We start from the raw sequence: 24,902 nt of genomic DNA on the forward strand, positions 1-24,902 counted from the left end.
CTTTTTCACCTTTTTTAACAGCTGCTATTTGGGGTAATGCTGACTTTCATAGCTTCAGAGCTCTAACTCTGAGTCTCAGGTGTCACCCAAATACCCAAAGTTTCAGGCAACAACCAGGTTATACACAACGAGCTTAGCATCTCAGAATTCAGAAATAATAGTTACAACTCTGGAACAGATGTGACTGCTGTAAGAACTTTATAATCCAGAAACCTTCACAATAGGCCTTACTCTGATAACCTATGCTCTCAATTTCAATTCTCAGAGTTTGTATATTATAGTTAGCCATATGCGTGAGGGGATATTTGTTTTTTATTTTGGACATTACATTCAACATATTATCCTCTGGTTCACTCACCTAGTTGCCTGCCTCATAAATTGAGACCTTTTAATTTGGCACCTTCAAACCCTAAAACAGATCAGTGACTACAGAAATATGTTTAATATGTTTGCTTTTATTTTTCCTATGTTAGCACAAAGATCTGTCAGTATGAGTCTCCTAACCTTTAATAACATCCCATCTACGATACTAAATATAAGTCTAATGTAGTTAAGACTCCAAAAGCATCATAAATGAAACCAACAGTCATAAATTTTTCCTAATTTAATAAACAAATACTTTCCCCCCTATAGTTTCAGAGGTATAGTCAGGGACATACCTGTCTCAGATTATGCAGTTCAGTGTTTGTACGCTCCTGCTTTGACTTTGCAATATCAAGTAACTCGTCTTTCCTCTTTTCTCTCTCTACTATTTGAGAACAAATAATATTAAAACATTTTTTCATCAGCCATATCAGTACAAGTCTCTATATTTCCAACACTTTAATGCTCAGCTAAGATTTTTTTTTCTCACTCCTGGATTTTAAAATTGCAGAACAGCTACCTGGGAAAAACTCTATAGTCTGTGATACTGGCTAGATCTTTCATCAAATAGGAAAACATTCACAATATATTAAGGTTAAGTCAAAAAAAGGATTCAAAATTTGTTATCAACTCTATTATTTAAATCATATGTGTGAATTTGCAAGTACACATTCATAGAAAAACGTCTGAGAGCAAATACAACGAAGTACTGAGAGCAAATATAACGAAGTACCGACAATGATTATTTTTGGACGGAAGGATAAAAGACAATTTTTCCTCTTTTTTAATTTTGGAAAGGTATATGGTTTCCAAATCTTTGTAACAATGTATTACTTTTATTGTGTTGACATTACACAAGTAATGTATGAATACATTATCACTGTAAACATCCAAACAATATACTACCTTTATCAACAGAAATAATTAACATTACAAGGGGAAAAAAGCACTATTTTTGCCCTTATACAGGTAAATAATCTCATCATCAGACCCTTCTTAAGTATTTTCAATTACCAAAAATATTTGTGCCTGTGAGATGCTCCCATAGGCAGCAAACCATATTTCCATTTTAATAAAAGCCAACATTCCTTTAAAGACTTTGTATTTCTCAAAAATTCTTTTCATCTGATAGGTAAGAATTAGAATTCTCTTCAATATACATAATAACACACACAATTTCTTAGTGGGAAAAAAAGAAAAAAGAGTTATTCTTATCTTCATTCTTTTACAAAGGCTATAAACATTTTGCTGAAACGTGGACAATGCAGTATTACCAGAGTTGGAGTATGGGAAATCAACTACTTTTTAAATAGCTGTAGAACTTGGCAAATGAAAGAATCTATGGTACTAGGTAAGAACTTGTACCAGAAAAAATACTAATAGCATGCTTAAGCAAAATAACTTGATTCACATAGGACCAAGAATTCAAGAATAAACGCTTCACTTAAAAAAAGTCAATGCCTTTATAAAAGTTCAAGCTAAACGTAATCTGATGCAATCTAAATAAAAGTTTACTACTAACATCTATGGATCTTTCATAAAATACCCATTTCACATGGATGAAACAATATACATATTTATTGTCACTGTACACTTGGAACATCACAGAAACCGTTAAGCACAAAGCCTTGTTACTTTGCTGCCACCTGCAACTGACCTAGACAGTAATCATGCAGGGTTTGGTGGTGGCAACAGGTAGCAGGTAAATTCAAAGGGAGGATGGTTCTATGCATTGCCACCCTACTGCCAGAAACACTCTTAAAGCTCAGCTCCTTTCCATGTGGGTGTGTAACAGTATCTTACTTTTAAATACCATTCTTGTGCACAAAATTTAGAACTCGAACAAAAGCACACTGAAAGCCATGTTGCCAGGTATGAACTACTACTTTTTTCTTATTTAATTCTCAATTTCTTTCTTTGCATAAGACAAGTCAGCACCATAACAAAAACATATAAATACAATGGTCATGTGTCCTGGATGTAGAGTTGCATTTCGTTTACATGAATTCAATTATATGCACAAAGAAAAAATAGCTGACCATAATCCCACATACCCCTCATAATAACTGTATCTTGAGATGCTGAGTATATAGTCTTAGTGTTTAAAGACCATTGTTTGGGATAAAACATGGCCCCTAAACAAAAGCTAACTACTTCCTCTGGTACCCAAGGGTAAATTCTAAATAAATTTAAACTTTATTTTTATCTCTGACTTTAAAATAAGCTATTGTTCCATAAAATGCAACTCTACTGTAAATATAAATATTTCCCTAATTCAGACAGTTTTCTTTGTGGCTGAGAGATAAAATTGCCTCAAGTCAACCTATTTTCTTTCATAAGGCGTAAAGGATGGTCATGGCAAACAGGAGGTACAGGACTCCCTGCTGACATCTTCACGAGAAAGTAGCCTAAGAAAGGTGGCATACTGGGAAAGGGCAAGTCCAGAGCCTGCCCAAGACTGGCCAAAGCCCTGCATTTTATTCATTGGGAAACCCTGGGCAAGCCACTCAATCAAGCAAGGCCTCACTGACAGGAGTGCTGAGACCCACAGAAATGTACGATCATTTTATTTGCAAACCCCTTATAAACAATATGGACAATGAAACATATTTCTAAGCCTATGTGAAGTACTTCCATTCAATAAAAGGGAAAAACAGTGAAAAAAGAAAAGTAAAATTTTAAGACATCTTCTAACTTCAAATAAAATGTGTTAATTTTTAGCCCTAGTACCTGACACCATATTATCAGGTTGAACCTTTAAAAATTCCTTTTAGACTTAATTTACTCAAGCTTATAGAAATTGTTTTGAGACTATAATATGAGATTTCTTCAATAGTAGAGATGTTCAAGAAATCAGCTTAGGAAATGATACAAATAATTTATTTCACAGAGTAGTTTAATATAGCATTACCTAAAAAATTCCATATACGTCACTTAGTGACACATAATAGGATGCATGAATATAAGGAGATGATTCAAAACTAAAGGAGATTGCTAAACTATACTACAGCCTTAACTATTCCTTCCTCTGACCTGCCATGGCATCTTATTCATACGTTTGTATAGAACTAAATTTTCCAAGGGCCTTATAAGCTCCTCAGGAACTAGCAGAGTGCCCGTGACATAAATGTCTCCCCAAAGACTGATTCAATTGTAAAGCTACAAGTATGTTATATTTTCAGTAATAGAACAAGTAGTTACTTTGAGATACAACAATCCTAGAAATAATGGAAATAGAGACCACTAGTGGTAGAAAACTGTACTACCCCAATCTTTAGTCACAGGAAATTAAAATTAAGAATTCCACCTTATTCGAAAGTTTCTTAATGTAATGCTGTATATTTTCCCTTCAATTTATAGAAGGAGAAGGAGTGAGGACAGACATGAGCTATGCAGAAAAAAAGCTATATTAATTTAATTTTCTGTTTGGATCTTTACCAACCTTGTGCAAATCTAGGATTTTTACAATACAAACTACAGAAATTAAGCTCAGTAAAAACTTCTTGGCTCGGAGGGATACAGAGAAGATCGGCATATCACGGATTTCCAATTGGGGGTGGAGAAAGGAGAGGCTTTCCCCAGGGGAAACTGAGGTACTAGGGGTGGGCAGAGCACATGGTGTAATCCATCCAGGGTGAGGGGAAGGTAGAATAAGATTTTTACGTTATCAGAGGGGGGCATAAGTTAAACATTATTGAGAAACTTCTTTTAAATCAAGAAAAATTCATCCAACACTCACATTTTAGGGTCACACTAATGTAATAAAGCTCATAATTATTTTCACAACTGCAATAATTAATAGGAAATCTTTAAGTGCAAAACTGGAAAAATGTTGAATTCTTAATTTTTACAGGTATTTACAAAATTATAAACATTCTACCTTAATCAAGTCATAAGATTCTTTCTTAAAGAATTTTTAAGCACCAATATTATATTTTTAGAGAGAAGCACAGTTACACAATCCAAAAGGAAGAGACCATGGCTCCTCATTTTACTCAAGAAGTAACAGGGTTAAGTGGAAAGCATGATTACAGTTTTAAAATTCTCTGCCTTGTTTGTCCACCATCCCTCAAAGGGTATTAAAAAAACAAAACAACAACAAAAAAAACCATAAAAAAATTGTTTTGAGAGGTATTATTCTGCTTTAGCTTCTCATAGTTATACCTTAAAAAGTTCGGGTTACAAATATATAACTATTTAATCACTTAAACTAGTTATCTATACTTACCAGTAAAAACCAATTCATCATGTAGGCAACTTTTCTCTTGTTTGAGGCGAATGATTTCTTCTCGTTGTTCGTTATTTTCAGTTGTCTTTTCATTCAACTCATCTTCACAAACAAAAGGGCAAAAAAGTCCTCAAATAAATACTAGTTCCTAGGAGAATAGAAGCTATGAATAATCCTCATGTCCTCAGCACCCTCTTATAATTAATGAGAAAGTCGGGCTGGACATACAGCCAAATATGTCCCATATCTGACATCCTGCCCATGGCAATGACCGTGGTCCACACGTCTCACTGGTCTCTCTGTGTTTGAACCTTACAAAGCCCACTGTCCACAGAGAAATCAGAACAATTTTTAAAAAATAAAAATGTGCTCATGTCACTTCTCTGTTAAAAGCCTCTGAGTGGCTCCCTAAGGCATTGAGGATGAAGCCACAGACTACAGAGCTCGGAGTGAACTGGTTCTGCCTCCTTCCCTACCTACTGCTCTCCCCTTTCTTTCCTGCCATTCCTTGAAAATGTCCCAACCTCCCAAGCCACCCTCCGGCATTTACATTTGCTGTTTCTCCTGCCTGGATGGTTTGTGACCCAGAGCTTCTTCACACAGCTAGTTCTTTCCATCATTCCAGTCTCAGCTCAAATGTTACTCTTCAAAGAAGACTTCCAGGTCCCCCAAACTAAATGAGTATTTCCTTCACTCTCTGTTCTACTGCTTGTTACTTTTTTTTTTTTTAAAAAGAAAGGTTGAATATTTATAAAATATTTATAAAGCATAAATATTTATAAAGTATAAATGATACAGAAGATTTCTTTTTACTTGAATATTTTACCTAGGTATATATAAACATTCAATAAATATTTATGAATGCCTATAATATATCCCAAGTACTGTAATATTAACTGTAGATCCAAAAGGAGAAGACAGAGCCTATCCCTCTGTCAAAATGCTTAATTATGACTGTCGTTCGGCTGAACTACAAAATGGAGACAAGACCTGTGATTTGCCATAGGTTAGGCATCAGAAGGACAAGATTTTAGAATGCTGAGTCTTTTAAACTAAATCAGCCAAGGTTTCTCAGAAAGTAAAGGACAGAATTACCGTATGACCTGACAATCCCACTCCTGGGTATATACACAAAAGAGGTGAAAGCAGTAACTCAAACAGATATTTGTAGCCCAATATTCAAAGCAGTATCTTTCACAATAGCCAGAAGGTCGGAGCAACCTGTGTCCATCAACAGATGAATAGTATATAAATACAATCAAGTAATAAAAAGGAATGACGTTCTAATACATGCTACAACATGGATGAACCTCTTAAGACATCACATTGACTGAAATAAGTCAGACACAAAAGGACATATATTGTATGCTTCACTTATATGAAATAACCAGAATATGCAAATTCACAGAGACAGAAAACAGACTACAGGCTACCAGAGGCAGGGATGGGAGAAGGGGAATAAGGAGTTAATGCCTAATGGGTAGAGTTTCTGTTCTGGGTGTTGAAAAAGTCTTGGCAGTAGGTGGTGTTTATGGTAGCTCAACACTGTGAATGTAATTAATACCAATAAATTGTATACGCAACAAGGGTTAAAATGAACCTGAGTAACAGACAAGCTAGTATAAGTGAATACTCCCAAACTCTTCAAAAGATTTGTAGGACTGAGAAGCTAAAAGAACAAGGGAAAAGTGTATTATTTTGAAGGAATTCACCTTGATATTCCAAAAGAGACTAAATGCTTTGGCAGCCAACTTCCATTAATATTTCTCATTAACAATAATTTGTAAAGATTAAGCAATCATTAATATACACTTTTATATTTAAAAAATTAAAACGGGAAATTTTATGTTGTATAAATGTTACCACAACTAAAAAGTATGTGAATTAATTAATTAAATCACCCAATTCCAGAATCTTTTAGCTGAAAGAAACATAAAGGTCATTTAGTTCAGGCAAACGCAGGCACCTCCACCATGGTCCCTGCTGTGGAGTAATGGAGAACTCACTGCCTCTAAGGCATTCTACTATGGACAGTAGCAGGAATAACTCCTATCATGCTATATCTTCTGTCACTGCTTCTAAGGCTGTTGTTCCATAGTGGGAGTCAATCTTCTTGTCTAAAGCAATGACCATTTACAATACGTGACATTACAAGTGCAGATTTAAGACTAAAATGATGGCTCCTCACTCAACAGTTTACTTTGCACAACAGTGGGAAAAGTCTAGAGAAAAAATTGGCCTACTTTCATACTCTGAAAATAAATTTAAATTTTTGCACCATCTCCTATATACATATTTACAGTGTACAGCACTAATCTAATTGGTATGCCTAGCCATCCTCTCATTATAAAACTTCGAGTTACATTACTCAGAAAGACATGAACCATGGAATTACCATGAAAATGAAAACACAAAAGGAGAACTCAGAGAATTTTAAAAATTAAAACATGCATCAAAAAGTCACTCCAGTAGATTGCTATTAGCAGCAAGTCCCAGACCCTTGTTGTGTGACTTTGCAGTTCTTCTCACAAAAGGGAAGAGTATTTCTTCACTGCTTAAGAGTTCAGCCACATGATTTGCTTTGACCAAGAGAATGAAGGTGAATTGATGGTGTGTCAAGGCCAAGCTTAGATCTTAAGATTCTCATATATTTCTGCTTGCTCTCTTAAACTTCCACCACTGCCAGGGGCAGAAATGTCCAGACTGGCCCACAGGTAAGGAGGAAGATGAGACACATAACGCATAGCTGTCCTGTATGAGCAGCCCTATGTGGGCCCAATCTAGATCAGCCAACTCCCATCTGACTTCCAGATGCATGCATGAGTTCAACAAATCCCTATGGTTACAAGCTGCTGAGATACTGTTAATTATAAAGCCAATATTAACAATAGCCAACAGGTACAGTCACCTAAATTTAAAGCAGAGTTTTAAAAAATATATTGTACTACAAAGTTTCCCCCAATTCAGTGATTTATCTGCTTGAAACACAAAAACTGCAGCATAAGTCTATACGAACAAAATAAACATTTCATGTCAGGATCTAAGGACAATAGACCTATTTTCAATCACAAGATCATATGAACCCAAATGAAGAAACAGATTCTCAAGATAAAATACTTCAGTTTGTATCTTTTCCATACCTTTTAGTTTACTAATTTCACTCTTAAGTACTTTCAGTTTTTGTTTATAATCTTGCTTTTCTTTCATAATACAAGTCTCCACCATCTTGGCATCACGTAATGCATGCTCTAACAACTTAAATTTCCCTGAACAGTCTGCAATGTGGTTGACTGCCTCGATAATATCCTTGTCCTAAAAATTAAGTTTAAAAGCTGTTATTAGATTTTTAAATTCCAATCAATCTATAAGTAAAGCTTACCCTTAAGATCTCATTGGTGCCAGGTTTAGTTCTAAGCACTTGCATGTCTTATTTAATCTTCACAGTAACTTTATGAGGTAGGAACTACTATTACAGACATTTGTCAGATGAGTAAACCGGCACAGAAAGGTTAACCTAACTTGCCCAAGGTTATATAACTAGAAAGTGAGCAAGCCGTGACTTGAATTTACTCAGCTGGCCAGAAAAACCATGCATTTAACCATTACGCTATACTCTCTCAGAAAAGTTTACAAGACAGTTCAATTACCCAAGGAAACTGTAATAGCAACAGGAGGATTGACAGCCCTCGGAGAGGGGGATTTACTCTTGGATTCCAGATAACGTCCCATGGGTCCAAGTAAGTCCTTCCTCCCTTTCTTTTCAGCTTGGTAAAATGAACAGATTCCAAGATCTTATCCCAAATTCACCCAAATTAGAAAAGCTTATTGTTGAGGGTATTGTTTTAATTACAAAAAAGATACATGCTTGTTGAAAAATAATTCAAAGACGACCTAAAAATATACAAATAATAAGTACAAGTTCTCTCTCTCAACCTCTGACCTGGAATAATTATTATTAGGTTTTACTCCTGCTTAAGTATTTCTACTACAGCAAATATGCAATCCTGAAAACCCTCATTATTCTGCAAATATCACATTAGGAAGACTAATGAGAAAAACAGGGTTGGGGCAGACCATTCCAAAACCAAAAGAACTTTGTAACCAGACCAGTAGCAAAAAAAAAAAAAAAAAAAAAAAAAAAAAACACACTCCTAATAAACACAGTAAGACAGTTAAGTGTCTACTAGCATCTGCGTGTAGCTTCACAGTCGATAAATCCTTTTTAGCCTCATGTGGCTCATACTAGTTCCTTTGAGAAACAAGTCCTGGAGGGCATTTGATTCTAACAGAGACTATTCTCATCAAAATAAAAAAAAAAAATCTGACTCTGGAAGTAGGTGTCTAATTATTGCACTGTTTCAATGCAAGGAAAATGCCTTTGTAGCATCTTCATCAGTACTCACAGCTTTGTCACATAGTTTCTATGACGGAAACCACAGTGGTAGTTGAAGCCACTTAATAACAACTACTTGACTAAAGATGATTCTGTAGATTTTTACAATTTTCTCTTTAATTTAAGCAAGCTTACCCCTGATGACTTCAAAACATTAACATGATGGGAAAAATCACATATGAATTAGCCTGACTTCACCTTTATACGAACATTATCCCACTGACCAATTGCATATGAGATAATCTGTGTCAAAGACATGCTTCATAGCAGAAGTGACTACATTTTAGTGGCTATATCAACTGCTTGATAGATAGCAGGTTTTTTCTCCATTTTAAAAAGCATACCCGAACAATCCTGCTGCCAATAATTTTATGAGTCCTAACAGCAGATACCTCAGAGAACAAGTTAATTCAGGCATGGCAGGCTGTAGGATAGGCTTTGGAAACAGAAAACCAAAAGTGGAATCCTGCCTCCTCTCCCAGTGCCTTGAGAAAGTCATTTTAAACTTGTTTCCCTTGTTGCCAGAATGAGAATTTTAAAATGAGAACAATGTTGACAGCTCTACATTTCGGGATTGCTACAGGACTTAAAAGATAATGCACATGAATATTCTTCATAAACTACAAAGTTTACAGACAAATGGAGATACTATTTTTAATTACCTTTAGCTTTATCATTGTAGTCAGTGCCTGTTCTCGAGCTTGTAATTGTCCTACCTGACCAGAGAGTTCCACTAATGTATTGCTGAGATTGTTATTTCTAGCCTAAAGGGAACATATAAAGCAGTCATTTTAAAGCGTTCATTACCATCATCAGGAACATTCTGTGCTCATTTATCTATTTAGTTTTTCTGTTTATTTAACTTATTTTAATAAAAAAGAATGATTGCTAAGGAAGCACTCATTAAAAGGAGTACAAATATCTACCTCTCTGTTATTCTTAGTTTCCTCTCAATATTTGCTCTACTGAATCATATCGGTTATGTCTGCATACTTGTCTATTTCCTAATGTCTTGTATGTGTAATTTTAGGTTGGGAAGAGAGGAGAAAATGAATGAGAATTGGATTAGTAAGATTTTTCTTTCTCTGAAATAAACTAAAATTAGTCAACTTCTCTGCTTATTTTTTATTCTACACTGAAATAATTTCATATTGGAATATTCTTCCAAACCACAGAATTGTATCTGATATAATTATTGTATAAATGATGTATTTATTCATTGGAAAAAAGAATAAGCAGACTTCTTAAAATGGTATCTTCCAATTCTTAACTCATCATATCAATAGATACAGATTTATTTTATACCTAGTAACTGTCTAGAATATTATTCTGAAAAAAGACACAAAATAAAATCTAGATTAATCCTTATGAATTATTAAGACTGATATTACCACAACTATACTGAATATAATGAAACATTCACTCAAAAATATCTAATGATTGACCAGTTAGAACAGAAATCTGAAGTCAATCTTACAGTATATTCCCAATATGCCACTAATACGGCGTTGATAAGACACAATAGTTTAGAATACATAGTTTGAAGCTACCAAAACTAGATATTTATCTCAGACTTTGAGGAAGGCTTTCTATAATAACCCATAATGGATAAAATGATAACTGTTATTAAATCAAACAGTAAAACAGCTACAAAAGGGTTTACACGAAGGTTGAGCTCAGGTTGGTTGCACAGGATAGCACTGTGCAGCTAACCAAAACAATACAATGAATACAAAACAATGATGTCTGTATGTATGTATATACTTTCATATACACACCATGCATTTTTAATAGAAAATATTAAACCTAATTTTTCCATGACTGAAACATAAACAAAATTTGGACTATTCAAACTTATCAAAAAATAAAACCAACCTCAAGGTCTTCAGAGAGGAGAGAAGCATGGGTTGCCTTTTGAGCCATTTCTTGAAGTTGCAGTTGAGTCTTCTGAAGAACCGCTTGGCATTCTTTTTGATTAGATTCAAGGATTTTTACCTTCTTCGTGAGCGACCTTATTATTTCACTTCTTTTATGCAGTTCACCTGTGGGAAATTTCATCAATATTTGTGGTCAAATCCGAAGCCTAATATGTGTTTTCAAAATCAGTGGCTAAAAGAGTTTTTTAAAAGATTACCCCTTCTATAAAACACTTTTAATTGTGAAATGAACATATTGGAAATCATAAAATTCATTTGTCTGCAGTTTAACACACAGTTACAGTGAATTTTAGTGTACTTTGTCCCTAGTCAAGAAACAGAACACTGTCAGCATCCCAGAGCTCCCTGCGGAGAGCACTTCCTGAACAAAGACTCTCCAATCTCACGGTATTCATTTCCTTGCTTTTTATTATAGTTTTTAATAGTTTTATCACCTATAACCACATCCCTATTAGCTTGAACCATATATAAATGGAATTATACTCTAGGAATCCTTCTGTCTGCTTTTTCCATTTATCCCAAGATTCATCTACGTTGTGACATGTAATCCATGTCTGTGCACTTTAAATACTAAATAACATTCCATTATATGATTATACCAAAATTTATTTACCCATTCTACTATTGTTGGTCATTTGGGTTGTTTCTATTTTGTGGCTATTAACAGTGCTGCTCTGAGTATTCCTGTAACTGTATTTGGGAGTTTCTCTAGAGCCTTGCAAAATGTTGTTCTTTGGACTAGCAGCATTAGCATCATCTGGGAACTTGTTAGAAATGTAGACTCTTAGCCGCCAGACTTAGTGAATCAGAATCTACATTTTAACAAGATCCTTAAGTGAATCATCTGTATATGTTCAGTCATAGAATACGTATATATCCAGCTTTATCCAGATACTACCAAACAGTTTTCCAAAGTTGTTGTACCAACTGATTTCCTTTGTGCCACATCTTTAGCAACACTTGATAATTTTTGTCAGTCTCACAGATGTTAAATGTTATCTCATTATGGCTCTAATTTGCATTTCCCTAATTACTAATAAGAACAGAAACCTTTTTATATATTTATTGGCCATTCAATTTTCCTCTTTTCATGATATGCCTATCAAGTATTTTGACCATTTTTTGAATCAGAAACTGATAGTGATATATAATCTGTTATCTTTGTTTTTAAAATGTTTATACAAGAGATATCATACTACATTTAATGTGCAACCATATTAAACATTGTGTGTGTACGTTGTACTCACACTGTGTGTGAGTGTATGCATAGTCAGAGTAAAATTAGATGGTGTGCCAGTTTGAAAGGATGTATGTACCCTAGAAAAGCCATGTTTTAATTCGAATCCCATTTTGTAAAGGCAGCCATTTCTTCTAAACCCTATTCAATACTATATGTTTGAAATTTAGATCATCTTCCTGGAGATGTGACTCAATCAAGAGTGGTTGTTAAGCTGAATTAGGTGGAGATGTGTCTCTATGCATTCCAGGTGGGTCTTGATTACTTTACTGGAATCCTATAAAAGAGGAAATATTTTGGAGAAAGGAGGAGATTCTGAGAGAGCAGAACAATGTAGCCAGAAGAAGCAGTGAGTCCACCAGCCAGTGACCTTTGGAGATGAGGAAGGAAAATACCTCCCAGGGAGCTTCATGAAACAGGAAACCAGGAGAGAAAGCTAGCAGATGATGCCGTGTTTGCCATGTCCCTTCTCACTTGAGAGAGAAACCCTGAACTTCATTGGCCCTCCTGAACCAAGGTATCTTTCCCTGGATGCCTTATATTGGACATTTCTATAGAACTGTTTTAATTGGGACATTTTCTCGGCATTAGAATTGTAAATTAGCAACTTTAATTAAATTACCCCTTTTAAAAGCCATTTCATTTCTGGTACATTGCATTCCAGCAGCTAGCAAACTAGAACAGTCATTCAAAAAATGGAAAATGATTCATATTTAGATAATCACTTTTACAGAATCCTTTATAAAATATAAGTAAAAAATAAGTTACTACGTGGTTATCTTTCTACTAAACATATCAAATGCTTTCCTCTGTGATACATTCTAGTAATCTTATCTCATTAGAATATTCACTTCAAGGCAGCACTAAAGGGATGACAAAATATGGAGATAAAAAATTTTCTGCAAGCCATTTTTGACAGAGATTACATGTTAAAACTGCCATAACTGTAAAAGATGACCATTTTAGGTACTTCAAATCAAGATCAATACCAAAAGTTTAAAATCTTTGCATCAGTTCAAGGAGAAAAAAAAAAAAAGGCCAGTTGTATGGCATCTTTATTCATATTCTAGCTCAAAACTAACTTCCTTCAGGTACAACCTTGACATCACCCCCATGTTAGATGGAGCTTTACCTAGCATCTCTTTCAAATTTAAGTACTTCGTTTACCCTACTTTCATTTCCATTTGTTTGTCTTTTCAATTGTGAGTGTTCATCAATACTTCTATCATCAAGTAGGCTAAATCCCAGGAACGCAGGGTTTGTGTTCTCGATTTCTTCTGTATCTTCCCCTTAAATCACGTTGAGTATAGAAGTATATAACAGAAGTTGGTGAATGTATTTCTGACCTTCTAATTTGCTGCATCGTTCTTCCAAAGTCAATACTTTCTGCCGATCCTCTTCCCATGAAAGAAGCTGTCTTTGATGGACGGCAACCATATCATTGAGCTCTTTATCGCGATCTTTCAGTTCTCCAATTAGCAGATGCAATTCTTTCCTTTGTTTCTCAATAGTGGAAACCTCAACTTCTGACCCGATGTCCTGAACAAAGAAAGTGGTTTTATGTCAAAACATAACTAATCAATAATATACATCAGCCAAATCATATTTTCAAATAAATTCATCTTCTTTTGCTGCCAATTCTAGGTAGTTAGATAAATTAAGTTTTAGTCACTATTAATAACATGCCATCAAAATTAGGTATATTTACAAGTTCAACCCTATCATGCACTCTCTTTCTATCACCCTCTGTCATATCACTCTGAAAAAGTGGGAATCAACTTGTAATACCTCTAGTGGCTAACCACAAACAAACCTGTTTCTGCATTTTCTTTTCTTTACTGTCAACTTCTTACATCAATCAAAAATACTATTTTCCTACCCTGCCCTAGTAATTCCAGAATAATCAAGTAAAGGAAAACATGAAAAAATTAACTTTAAATACTAGGAATTATAATCTACAGAAAGAGAATTAAATCTTACAGGGTTAAATAGTTATTACAATGATAACATCTGATCCATCTAAACACATTTAATCTACCAAGTATAATTTAAAATTGCGACTCATCCAAATTCAACATTTTCAAACATACACAAAAGACAAGAATAGTACAATAAATTCCCATATATTTATTATCTAGATTCTACCATTACTAAGATTTTGCAGCATCTGCTTCGATTTTCTGTTCTTTCCTTTGTTGACAAAAAATACACTATTTCACTCTTAGAAACTTCAGCGTGCATCTCTAAAAATGAACATTTCTTACATAACCATGATGCTATTTTCATATCTAACAAAGTTATCTACAATAATTCATTTTAAGTATACATAATTTTGATGTCTAATGCAGTGAAGTTAGTCTGACTTAAGTAGTAATCTAGAATTAACCACTTAACCTTGAGCAAGTTACTTAACTTCTCTAAGCCTTAGTTTTCTCGCTGTGAAAAAGTAGTAACAGCACTTACCTCTCCTTAGAGTTGTAAGAATTAAGCAAAATAATGTAAAACATCTGGAACCCTGCGTGGCACATATAGTAAACACTCAACAAACACTAGTTATTATTAAGACTGTAAGTCACATTTCGAATTATGGAACAGCCCCCTTCTATGAAATAAAGAACTAAAGGTGTTCCTTTAAGAGTTCTAGCTTAACACCAGTGGCACAGGTACATCATTACTGCTTTTTGAAAAGTAAGATTTGTAAGTAAATAATGATGAATGGATTACAGTTTCTTATTAACTGAGTACAGAGTGCATGCAGAGTTCAGCAGTAGAATTCTCACCTGCCATGTGGGAGACCTAGGTTCGATTTCCAGCCCAAGCAACCCCAACTCCCCCCCCCCCAAAAAAAAAGTTGTGAACAAAATTCTCCATGATATACATATCACATATTCATCTGCGTGTGTACGGGTAGATATAGAAGAACATACACATGTAGGGAGACATTTAAAAAAAAGGGTAAGGGTAGTTTACTGAAAAGATGGAATATGGAGTTAGGGAATCCCAGTTACAGACATAACTTGAACTCCCGACCTAGTAAACCATTCATTCATTCTTTCAACAAACTGACTGAGTGCCAGCGGCTAAAGATACAGCAATGAACACACCAGGCAAGGAGCTTATATTACAGCAGAGGAAAACTAGCCAAAAAGCAAGCATCTTAGTACACACTGATAAATAAAACAAGATAATGAAACTAAAAATCATTCAGGTGGAAAACCACTGATAAAACAAGAAAATGAGACTAAGAATCCTTCAGCTGGAAAATCTCAGGCAAGCCCATTTTCAGGACTTTCTGGTGAAATTATGTTTGGGGTGACGGAAGTTTTGGTACTGGATGGTAGTGACAATAGCACAATATTGTGAATGTAATTAACACCACCGAATTGTATATTTGAAAAGTTAAAATGTGAAATTTTATGTTGTATATATACTACCACAATTTAAAAAAAACACACACAGGCACAACTTCACAAAGAGAGAACCCTAATGTAAATTATTAGACTTCAGTTAATAATGTAATTATGATAATATTGCTTCATCAATTGTTACAAACATACCACATTAATGCAAAATGCTAATGACAGGGAAAAAGAAGGGAGGTGCGGTACATAGGAACTCAGTGTTTTTGTGCAATTTTCCTGTAAACCTACAACTGCTCTAAAAATTAAAGAAAAAAAGCCGACCACAAACCAATACCACCAAAAACACCGCCACCACTAAACTGCGGTTATGAAGAGCACTCCTCTCGCAAGGCTGGTGTAAAAGTAAGGAAACCAAGCCAAGTGGCGGACAGAAAACCAGCTTTGGGGACGCCAACTGTTAGGAAAAAGCGAGCACCTAGTCCTCGAGACTTGCGGCCCGGACGAAATAACATTCTGTTTTATTAGGTTAAGAAAACGGATGCGACCTTCAGTTTTCACTCTATATAGCTGTGTACTGTTTCAAAGCAAAACGCGTTCTTTAAAAACAAAACAAACCACGCCGCCAGAATCTGGCCAAATGCACAGTCCTTTCAAGCGGTTTGCCCTCCCCTCGCACCGCGGCGCTCCGACGCGTCGGCTCACCTGACGCCGGGCGAGGAAGGTCGCCGAAGGGTTCATAGGTGTTTCCTCCGCCGCGTAGAGTCGGTGGAGGCAGCGTCACCTTCGAAATGCCATAGGCGCGCCCGCCCGCAGCGGCGGGGCGAGCCGGCTGCCCCGCAGCCCGGCGCCCGCGGCCGGCCCCCGCAAGCCCGCACAAACCGCCTGCCCAGCTCAGACGCGCCCAGTCGGCTCGGACCTACGGCGTCGCGCAGGGGCCACTGCGGTTATCGCGACATCTTCGCGCTGCGCGAGCCGAGGCCGAGAGGCTCGAGGCTGCAGCGTAGGGAGCTCGTCCGGGCGCAACCCAGCTGTTCCCACTTCTTTAGCGTTTTGTTCCTCCACGTTGGATCTGGGGGCTTCGAGATGGTTTATTCTGAGAAAGAAGAATCTATTACTCACGTTTTAGGTCTTCAGCGATATCAGGTCCTAGATGAACTTTTTTTTTTTTTTTTTTCCCGTACCCAGTGAATGATTACGATATATTAAAGGGCATTTCTGTGTCCCCATCTTCCTGTTTGTTTGTTTGATATTTGGGCTGCGCAGTTACTATGAGTTCAGTCTTGTTCACTGTTTTGTATACCTGGCAGTGCCTGGCGCTCCATGAATGAATGGAGACAGACGCCAAGGCCTGTGGGTAGCAGCAGCTGCCCAACCTTTCAGAGAGCTCTAAACCAAAAATACCACAGATGAAGAGAAAAAAAATTTTTACTCTTGACTCTTGATGTAGTTTTTGCATAATGAGATCAGTGGCACTTTATCGTTGTGGGGTGAATCTAAGCTTTTTCATGTGTTGTGTCAAGTCACGCCCTCTTTTGACTCACGATATTATATACAAACACGACTATGAAGAGTCAGTGCTTATCATATTTAACCCCTGGTTGATCATTCCTTAATACTTAACCCATTAGATAGTGTTACGGGCAAGATAAATTATCAAATATCTTAAGTCCTCTAGCCTATATTCTGGGGCAGCTGGAAGGAAAAATCTGAGAGGATGGTATAGTAGCCCATGACAAACTCTAGGATCTGTCCTGTAATCACTTTTTGAAGAGTGCTTTGAAAACTATTGCTTTTTATTTCTTTGCTTTGTATATATGTTATACTATACAATAAAAAAAGTTAAAAAAAATTACCAAATACCTTCTGATAGTTATTTCAACTTTAATTTTACTTCTTTGGTTGAATACAAATTGGCAGAACATGCATGCACTGGTGTTTATACTAGATGGTCTAAAAATGGAAAAGCAAAATTACTGATTTGGGTGACACTCTCCTCCTCAGGATAGGCCCTCAGGATAGGCTTCTGTTGAGGAGAACCAACAAGACTCTTGCAATTTTAAATCAAGAAAGCAAATTCTGACTAGTTAAAAGGTATCAGTAGATGACTACAATAATTCTTGGTGGTGGAAAGAGAAAGATCAAAAAGGAAGATAGGTTGAATGGTCACTTTTTGAACTGAAATAGGATTCTAATTCACATCCTTCTCAGATTTCATCATTGTAAGATTTGTTTTTCTAGGAGACCCTTAAATGCCACGGTTCACCAGGCAACCACACTGCTAAAACTCACTGTAAATGTAGGTATACAAGAAAGTCATGAAAAATGAGGCTCATCTTACATGGTTATTATGGCTAGTAAATACAAATACAATGTTTAAGGAGTAGATTATTATGACTAGTTGCAGATTTAAAAATCTCAGTATTTTAGATCCTCAATGGTTTTAAAACAAAAAAAAATCATTAGAGAAGAACATTTTTTAAAAATTATTTGCAAGAATTGCAGTGCATCTGACTTTACATCATACATAGTCTGACCTAAACAGAAGACTTAAATGGATTTCAGACTCCCTACCTTATTTCCTAGGTAAAGGAATTAAGTAAATAACTAAGACATGCCTTAAAAGGTAGAATTCATTTTCAAATAGTAATTTTTCAACTTTTTGTCTAGGATAGTGAGAAAGCTACCTCAGGTTATATCTAAGCGACAGCTGACTTACTGAGGCTTTTATGTAATAACTAAAAAAGAAGTATAAAATTACTTGTCAGGATCCACTTTTTTAAAAATGAATAAAATACTCCATATCAAAACTATTTGCATTTGAAGTTGTCAGCTTAATCATGGCAAATTCCATACATGTGAAATAAGGCTTTTTAACATTTGGTATTCTTTTTGCTAAAAATACTAGGCTATGAAAACATTTATATAATACATACATAAATTCAAGATAATACAGGAAGTAAAGTCAATCCTTGAACTATTATTACTACACTTTAATCAAATATTAAACTAGGTTGCATTTTAGGTCAAAGAAAAAGATCCACACATAAGTCATACATAAAAATAATTTTAATCCTGCATTTCCCTGCAGTAACATCCACTTCTGGCTATATAGGACTGAAACTGTGTTTGCCAAGAACTGTGAACATTAAGAATCTTTACATGGAGTCACATATATTGACACAGCCACACAGACATCTACCAGTACCAAAAGAATACATATATAACACATGCTAAATGCTTTTGATAGATGAATTTCCTTCATCAGATAATCCTATTTAGTAAAACTGACAGTTAATGTGGAATTTCATTTTCTTAAGTTACATCTTTATTATGCTTTTTCCCTAAGACTTTAATTTTTTAAAAAGACATTCATTCATTCAAGATTGCAACTTGCATGGCAATAAACAATGGTTTCATTGAGTTCTATGTCTCCAAGATGTCTATACCACAATTCCGCTTTTCAATTTGTAGTACCTCACTTCAGATCTTATAAAAGCAAAGTTTAAATTCATTTAATGAACTGATTAGAATGCACTGTAACTGTTTCCCTTATGATAAAGTATGTTTCAACTATTTCCCAGATTATATTATTGCACATGGGTGTGAAATATTTTTAATTGGTTAGCAAAATTTTATTCAAGTAAGTTATGCCAGAAGAACTCTCAGCCTCCCTGAATGGTCTTCCACTCAAAAGAGTAATAATGAATGTATAAAATGAATTTGGGGTCTGCCTTCTTACTTAATATTACCAAATATGTTTCCAAGTTTCTTGGAAAATATGATATTCAAACATATGCATAATATTCACCATATGATGCACCATAATGTCTTTTATCTATCAACTATTCCTTTATTTCATTTGCAATTTTTTTATTTTCTGAATAACATTATGATGAACACATCGTCTATAGGTTTTATGCAAGATTGATTATTTCTTTAGGATAACATCAGAGAAGTGGCTTACTGGGTAGAATAGTGCAGATGGTTTTAAGATGTCTAAAAACTTTACCAACTAATCTCCAGAAAAGGTTGAACAACTCCTACCAAAAGTATGTTAAACACCATAAGTACATGGAATCTTGAATAGGGCATGAGATTTTGTTGGTTTGTCCAGATTAATGTGATACCCCAATAAATCCCAGAGAGATTTGGATAGTGAATAAAGAAGTATTTGCAAAGTCCCCTGGGGGAATGGGGAAAAGGGGGGCAATATTCATCTTCCCCACTTGAAGAACTTCTGATATTCTAGCAAGTAGTGGGGACAACCAAATCAATAGGCCAAGCTCTTGATTTTGGGGGTTGCCCCTATGAAACATTCCTGAAAGGACAGACTAAGCCTATTTAAAATTAGCCCAAGAATCACCCCCAGAGAACCTCCTTTGTTGCTCAGATGTGGCCTCTCTCTCTCTAAGCCAACATGGCAAGTAAACTCACTGCCCTCCCCTCTACATGGGACATGACTCCCAGGGGTGTAAATCTCCCGGGCAACAGGGACAGAAATTCCAGGATGACGTGGGGCCCAGCATCAAGGGATTGAGAAAAACTTCGTGACCAAAAGGAGGAAAAGAGAAATAAGACAAAATAAAGTGTCAGTGACTGACAGATTTCAAACAGAGTTGAGATGTTATCCTGGAGGTTATTCTTACGCATTATATATAGACACTCCATTTTTAGTTTATGGTGTATTGGAGTGGCTGGAGTGAAGTGCCTGAAACTGTAGAGCTATGTTCCAGTAGTCTTGTTTCTTGAAGATGATTGTATAATGATATAGCTTTTACAATGTGACTGTGTGATTATGAAAACCTTGTGTCTGATGCTCCCTTTAACTAGGGTATGGACAGATGACCAAAAAATATGGATAAAAAATAAATAATAGGGGGAACAAAGTTTAAATAAATTGGGTAGTTGGAAATACTAGTGGTCAATGAGAGGGATGAGTGAGGGGTATGGTATGTATGAGTTTTTTCTTTTTTCTTTTTCTAGAGTGATGCAAATTTTCAAAAAAATGATCATGGTGATGAATACACAACTATGTGATGATACTGTGAGCCAGTGATTGTACACCACATATGGAATGTTTGTATGTTAAGACTATTTTATTTGTATGTTTTTGTGTTGTTTTATTAATAAAAATTTTTTTTTTAAATAGCATGTTAAAATGCCCATAAAATGGATTTTTTTTTTCGCGTGGGCAGGCGCCGGGGATTGAACCCAGGTCTCTGGCACGGCAGGCAAGAACTCTACGTGCTGAGCCACTGTGGCCTGCCCCACAAAGTGGATTTTGCTGCTAACAATGAAGCAAATTTAACCACAAAATCAAGGAGACAGATGTTACTGGTAAGGAAGCCAAATTGAAATTCTTTTTAAAAATTACTCAGCTTTAAAACAGTAAAATAAACAACAGAAATACTTCCCACGAAAGGTATATAGTATTTTCCCAAAAGTTAAAAAGAGAGAAGAGACAGTCAGTACCAAATGATCAAAATTTTTTATTTGACCAAGTTCTATTTCATGCATAAGCATGACAGTCTCCCCTGTTTATTAGACTTTGGCAATAAAAAAACAAGCAGCCTTGTACAGAACAGTGAAAATATGCCAAGGACAAGGGTAATCTACAAGTTTTACTATAAATATCTATATTTTTAAAAGGCCTCCCTCCCTTTGGCCATATCAACTTTCAGTTCATACCATTAAATACAGACAAGCTTTCAAAATCACTTCTTTACTTCTCCAAGATCTTCTATGCTGTCATCATCCACCTATTAAATATAAATAATTACATTTCATGAGTTGTGCTATCAAATGAGAAAATATGGAAGTAACTTGCTTTATAAATTTATTTCTGTGGATGAATGCATTCCACATACTCACCTCTGGCCACTTCTCCTGAATGACATCAATTATGTCATCTGTGAAGTCTCCCTGAATGATGATCTCATCCTCCCCTGTTACTGAGGCACCACAGGAGAATTTCTGAGCAAAAAACCTTTGTGCTTCTTTAAGATCAATTTCTGTTTTTTTAAAAAAAAAAGAAAGAGAAAGACCTATAATTGGAATTATGTGTCAAGTATATATTTTCCATTTCGAAATTTAATCTGCAGTTGAAATTTATAAAACAGTATTCTTTTTTTTATCATTCTTCTATTCAGTACTGCTTTAATGGGTTTCATATTCCTTTCAGAACAATAATTACAAACTATCAGAGTGACTGGTCTTAAGTCACCTTATATTTTCAAGGTCAAATAAAGCCTCAGTACATAAAAATAACATCATTCATATTTCATACAGTAAAACCAAAATAAATCCAAGAATACATATACATATAAACTTTAAAGTACCCCCTTTTATAAAAGAAACATGTACAAAATTGAAACAAACCTTAATATTTATGTCGTGCAGCGACTGTTTTTCGATCTGTATTGTCACATGAAGGGACCTTGGGTTTACATTTTCACCCCAGTGTCACTATTCATTCAAGGCCTGAAGGGGTTCTGAAGCAGACTGATCTGCTGCTACCCACCTTCCCCCTCTACTGTCATTCCCAGAGTGGGTGAGGCATTTTGCATCCCTCTGCCACCAAGCCTGCAGAGGACAGAGGAGCGGCACTGGTAGGCTTCAAGGAGAATCCTATCCTGCTCTCCTCAACCTATAAGAAATGTGCCCCAATAGGAATTCCAGAAAGGATGCACAAAAGATTTTTAAATTTCACCAAAATCTGATATTGAAGCCAAAGTTAGAAATGTAAAACTTGTTTTATATCTTCTTAAAATATAGACCTATAAAGTTTTCATGATATCAGATTTTTAAAAGAGAGAGAATATAGTATATACTTTCATACTTTAAATGTACTTAAGCCGAAACTCACCAAAAGTTGCAAGGCCACACACTCTTGTTACATATTTCTTCTTTGCTCTGGGAATTTTGGCTATCGTAACCTTTTGTGGCACGGTCTTCTTTTTTTGTTTTATTTGACCCCTTCCACCTTTGTTATTAAAAAAAGAGTTCAGCATTAATTGTTTCACTTTAAACATAATTACAGAATAACAAGAATTTAACTTTATTTTCAAAAGGTATTATATATTAATTTTAAAAGTTTATTTTCTCTAATATAAAATTAATAAATAGAGGGCCATATCCCCCAGACCCACACACACACCAAGGCCCTGGCCCCCAGATCCACACACCAGCACAGCCACCTACTTCCTTTATCCCACAGCCCTGCCCTGCACATGTGCACACCTTTGCCCCACCTCACAACACATCTGGCCTTCGCCCACAGCTGTCACGTGCTCTCAGGCACATCTCTGCCAAACAGCCTCTGCCTGCACAACCAGGCATCACTACCTCATCCCACCCCTGCACCTGCGGACCCACACCAGGGCCCCACCCACCCACCATCACCCATGCCTAACAGATGTCCCACAACCTCCGTGACCTGTGCCATACTCCTACAACACACAAATGCATCCTGGACCTCCTGGACCTCTTCACCTGCGCAAGGATACACCTGCACCTCAACCTCCCTGTGCCCTGACTTCTGCACCACACACCCTGACACCCATGACCCACACACTTCACACACACACACATCCTACCTACATACCAGCCCCGGCACATCTGCTCAGCACCCCCATCTGCCTCCTACTGCACCTTACCTCTGTCTCCCATGCCACACCTGCTCCTGTGCTGCAAGGCCTGTCTGACTGCACGGAGCCTCCCCCGGCCCCTACCCTGCACAACCACACACCATGGCCCGCACCCCACGCTCACAGGCACCAGCATAGAGTCCCCGATCCGTGCATACACCCACACTGCAACCCATCACCACACTGCTGGGCTGCTCCCCACACCCTGCACCCTGCTCGTTACCCATCACGCAAATACAGAGCTTTTGAATACTGAAGGAAATCAGCACCCAAAGGAACCCAATTAACACATTCACATGTCACAAAGACAACAGAAGCTCACTAACCGTATGAAGATGCAGACAGATATGGTCCAGTCTAATGACCAAACTAAAATATCAGAGGAGACACAGACTTCGGAACAACTAATCAAAGATGTTCATGTAACTTTACTAAATAAAATCAACGGGATGGTTAATGAAATCAAGGAGATCAATAAGACACTAGAAGAGCATAAAGAGGAATTTGAAAGAAAAATAGCAGATATGACAGAGATTTAAGATGCTGTAGACCAAATAAAAATATACTAGAGACACACAACAGCAGGTTTGAAGAGGCAGAAGAAAGAACAAGCAAACTAGAGGACAGAACTACTGAGTCTGAACACACAAAAAAACAAATGACAAAAAAGATGGAAAAATTTGAGTGGGATCTCAGGAAAATGAGGGACAAAACAAAGAACACAAATGTAAGAATCATCGGTATCCCAGAAGAATAAAAGAGTAAAAGGCTAGGAGGATTACTGAGGATATAATGGGGCAAACTTCTCAACTTTTATTAAAAGACATAAATATGCAACTCAAAGAAGCCCAATGATCTCCAAATAGAATATATCCAAATAGGCTTCCCCAAGACACATACTAATCAGTCTGTCAAATGTTGAAGAGAAGCAAAACATCCTGAAAGCAGCAAGAGGAAAACAATCTACACACAAGAGAAACCACATAAGACTGAATTTAGACTCCTCAACTGGCACTATAGAGACGAGAAGGTGATGGTAAGATATACTTAAGACCCTGAAAGACAAAGACTTCTAGCCAAGACTTCTGTACCCAGCCAAATGCCCTTCAAAACTGAGGGAGAGATTAAAATTTTCACAAACAAAGGCTGAGAGAATATGTTACCAAGAGACCAACAGTACAAGAAATACTCAAAGGAGTTCTGCCAGCTGAAAAAAAAAAAAAAGACAGGAGAGGGAGGTCTGGAGGAGGGCACAGATTTGAAGATAACCAGTAAGGGTAACCTAAAGGATAAAAAGAAAAGGCGGGAAAAGAACATAAAGATCTAACAAAATTCAAAGGATAAGATGGTAGATTCAAGAAACGCCTTTACAGAAATAACTTTAAATGTTAACGGACTAAACCTACCAATTAAAAGATACAGATTGGCAGAATGGAATAAGAAATACAACCCATCTACATGCTGCTTACAAGAGATTGGTCTTAGACACAAGGATACAGATAGATTGAAAGTGAAAGGATGGAAAATGATGTTCCATTCAAGTTGTAACCAAAAGAAGGCAGAAGTAGCTATACAAATATCAGGCAAAATAGACTTTAAATGTAAAGACATCATAAGAGACAAAGGACATGATCTATTAATAAAAGGGACAATTCACCCAGAAGAAATAACAACCATAAATGTCTATGCTCCCAATCAAGGAGCTCCAAAGTACATGAGACAGACCTTGGCAAAAC

General features: G+C 36.2%; 2 protein-coding genes across 7 annotated transcripts in view; both read right to left on the minus strand.

Annotated features, from left to right (window-relative positions):
- CCDC62 (coiled-coil domain containing 62) overlaps nucleotides 1-16,425 on the minus strand; it is a 40,586-nt gene extending 24,161 nt beyond the window's left edge. Inside the window, exons 1-7 of one of the 5 annotated variants that reach the window (XR_013175532.1) lie at nucleotides 16,223-16,419; nucleotides 13,505-13,697; nucleotides 10,860-11,026; nucleotides 9,647-9,748; nucleotides 7,732-7,903; nucleotides 4,592-4,693; nucleotides 660-748 (exon numbers count right to left, since the gene is read on the minus strand). Coding sequence is in view for 4 of the 5 variants with exons in the window: in XM_077159706.1 (XP_077015821.1) it covers nucleotides 660-748; nucleotides 4,592-4,693; nucleotides 7,732-7,903; nucleotides 9,647-9,748; nucleotides 10,860-11,026; nucleotides 13,505-13,697; nucleotides 16,223-16,258 (861 nt within the window). In the remaining variant the exon portion in view is untranslated. Of the gene's footprint in view, nucleotides 1-659; nucleotides 749-4,591; nucleotides 4,694-7,731; nucleotides 7,904-9,646; nucleotides 9,749-10,859; nucleotides 11,027-13,504; nucleotides 13,698-16,222 lie in introns of all 5 variants that reach the window. The other 4 variants (XM_077159707.1, XM_077159706.1, XM_077159705.1 and 1 more) reach the window with 4 other exon arrangements.
- Nucleotides 16,426-20,989: 4,564 nt separating this feature from the next.
- DENR (density regulated re-initiation and release factor) overlaps nucleotides 20,990-24,902 on the minus strand; it is a 37,976-nt gene continuing 34,063 nt past the window's right edge. For both annotated transcript variants that reach the window (XM_077159709.1, XM_077159710.1), the window contains exons 6-8: nucleotides 22,386-22,502; nucleotides 21,392-21,531; nucleotides 20,990-21,279 (exon numbers count right to left, since the gene is read on the minus strand). In XM_077159709.1, the coding sequence (XP_077015824.1) occupies nucleotides 21,235-21,279; nucleotides 21,392-21,531; nucleotides 22,386-22,502 (302 nt within the window). In that variant the 3' untranslated portion in view covers nucleotides 20,990-21,234. The remainder of the gene's footprint in view (nucleotides 21,280-21,391; nucleotides 21,532-22,385; nucleotides 22,503-24,902) is intronic.

The sequence above is a fragment of the Tamandua tetradactyla genome, chromosome 5, assembly GCF_023851605.1.
Source record: "Tamandua tetradactyla isolate mTamTet1 chromosome 5, mTamTet1.pri, whole genome shotgun sequence".
Lineage (NCBI taxonomy): Eukaryota > Metazoa > Chordata > Mammalia > Pilosa > Myrmecophagidae > Tamandua > Tamandua tetradactyla.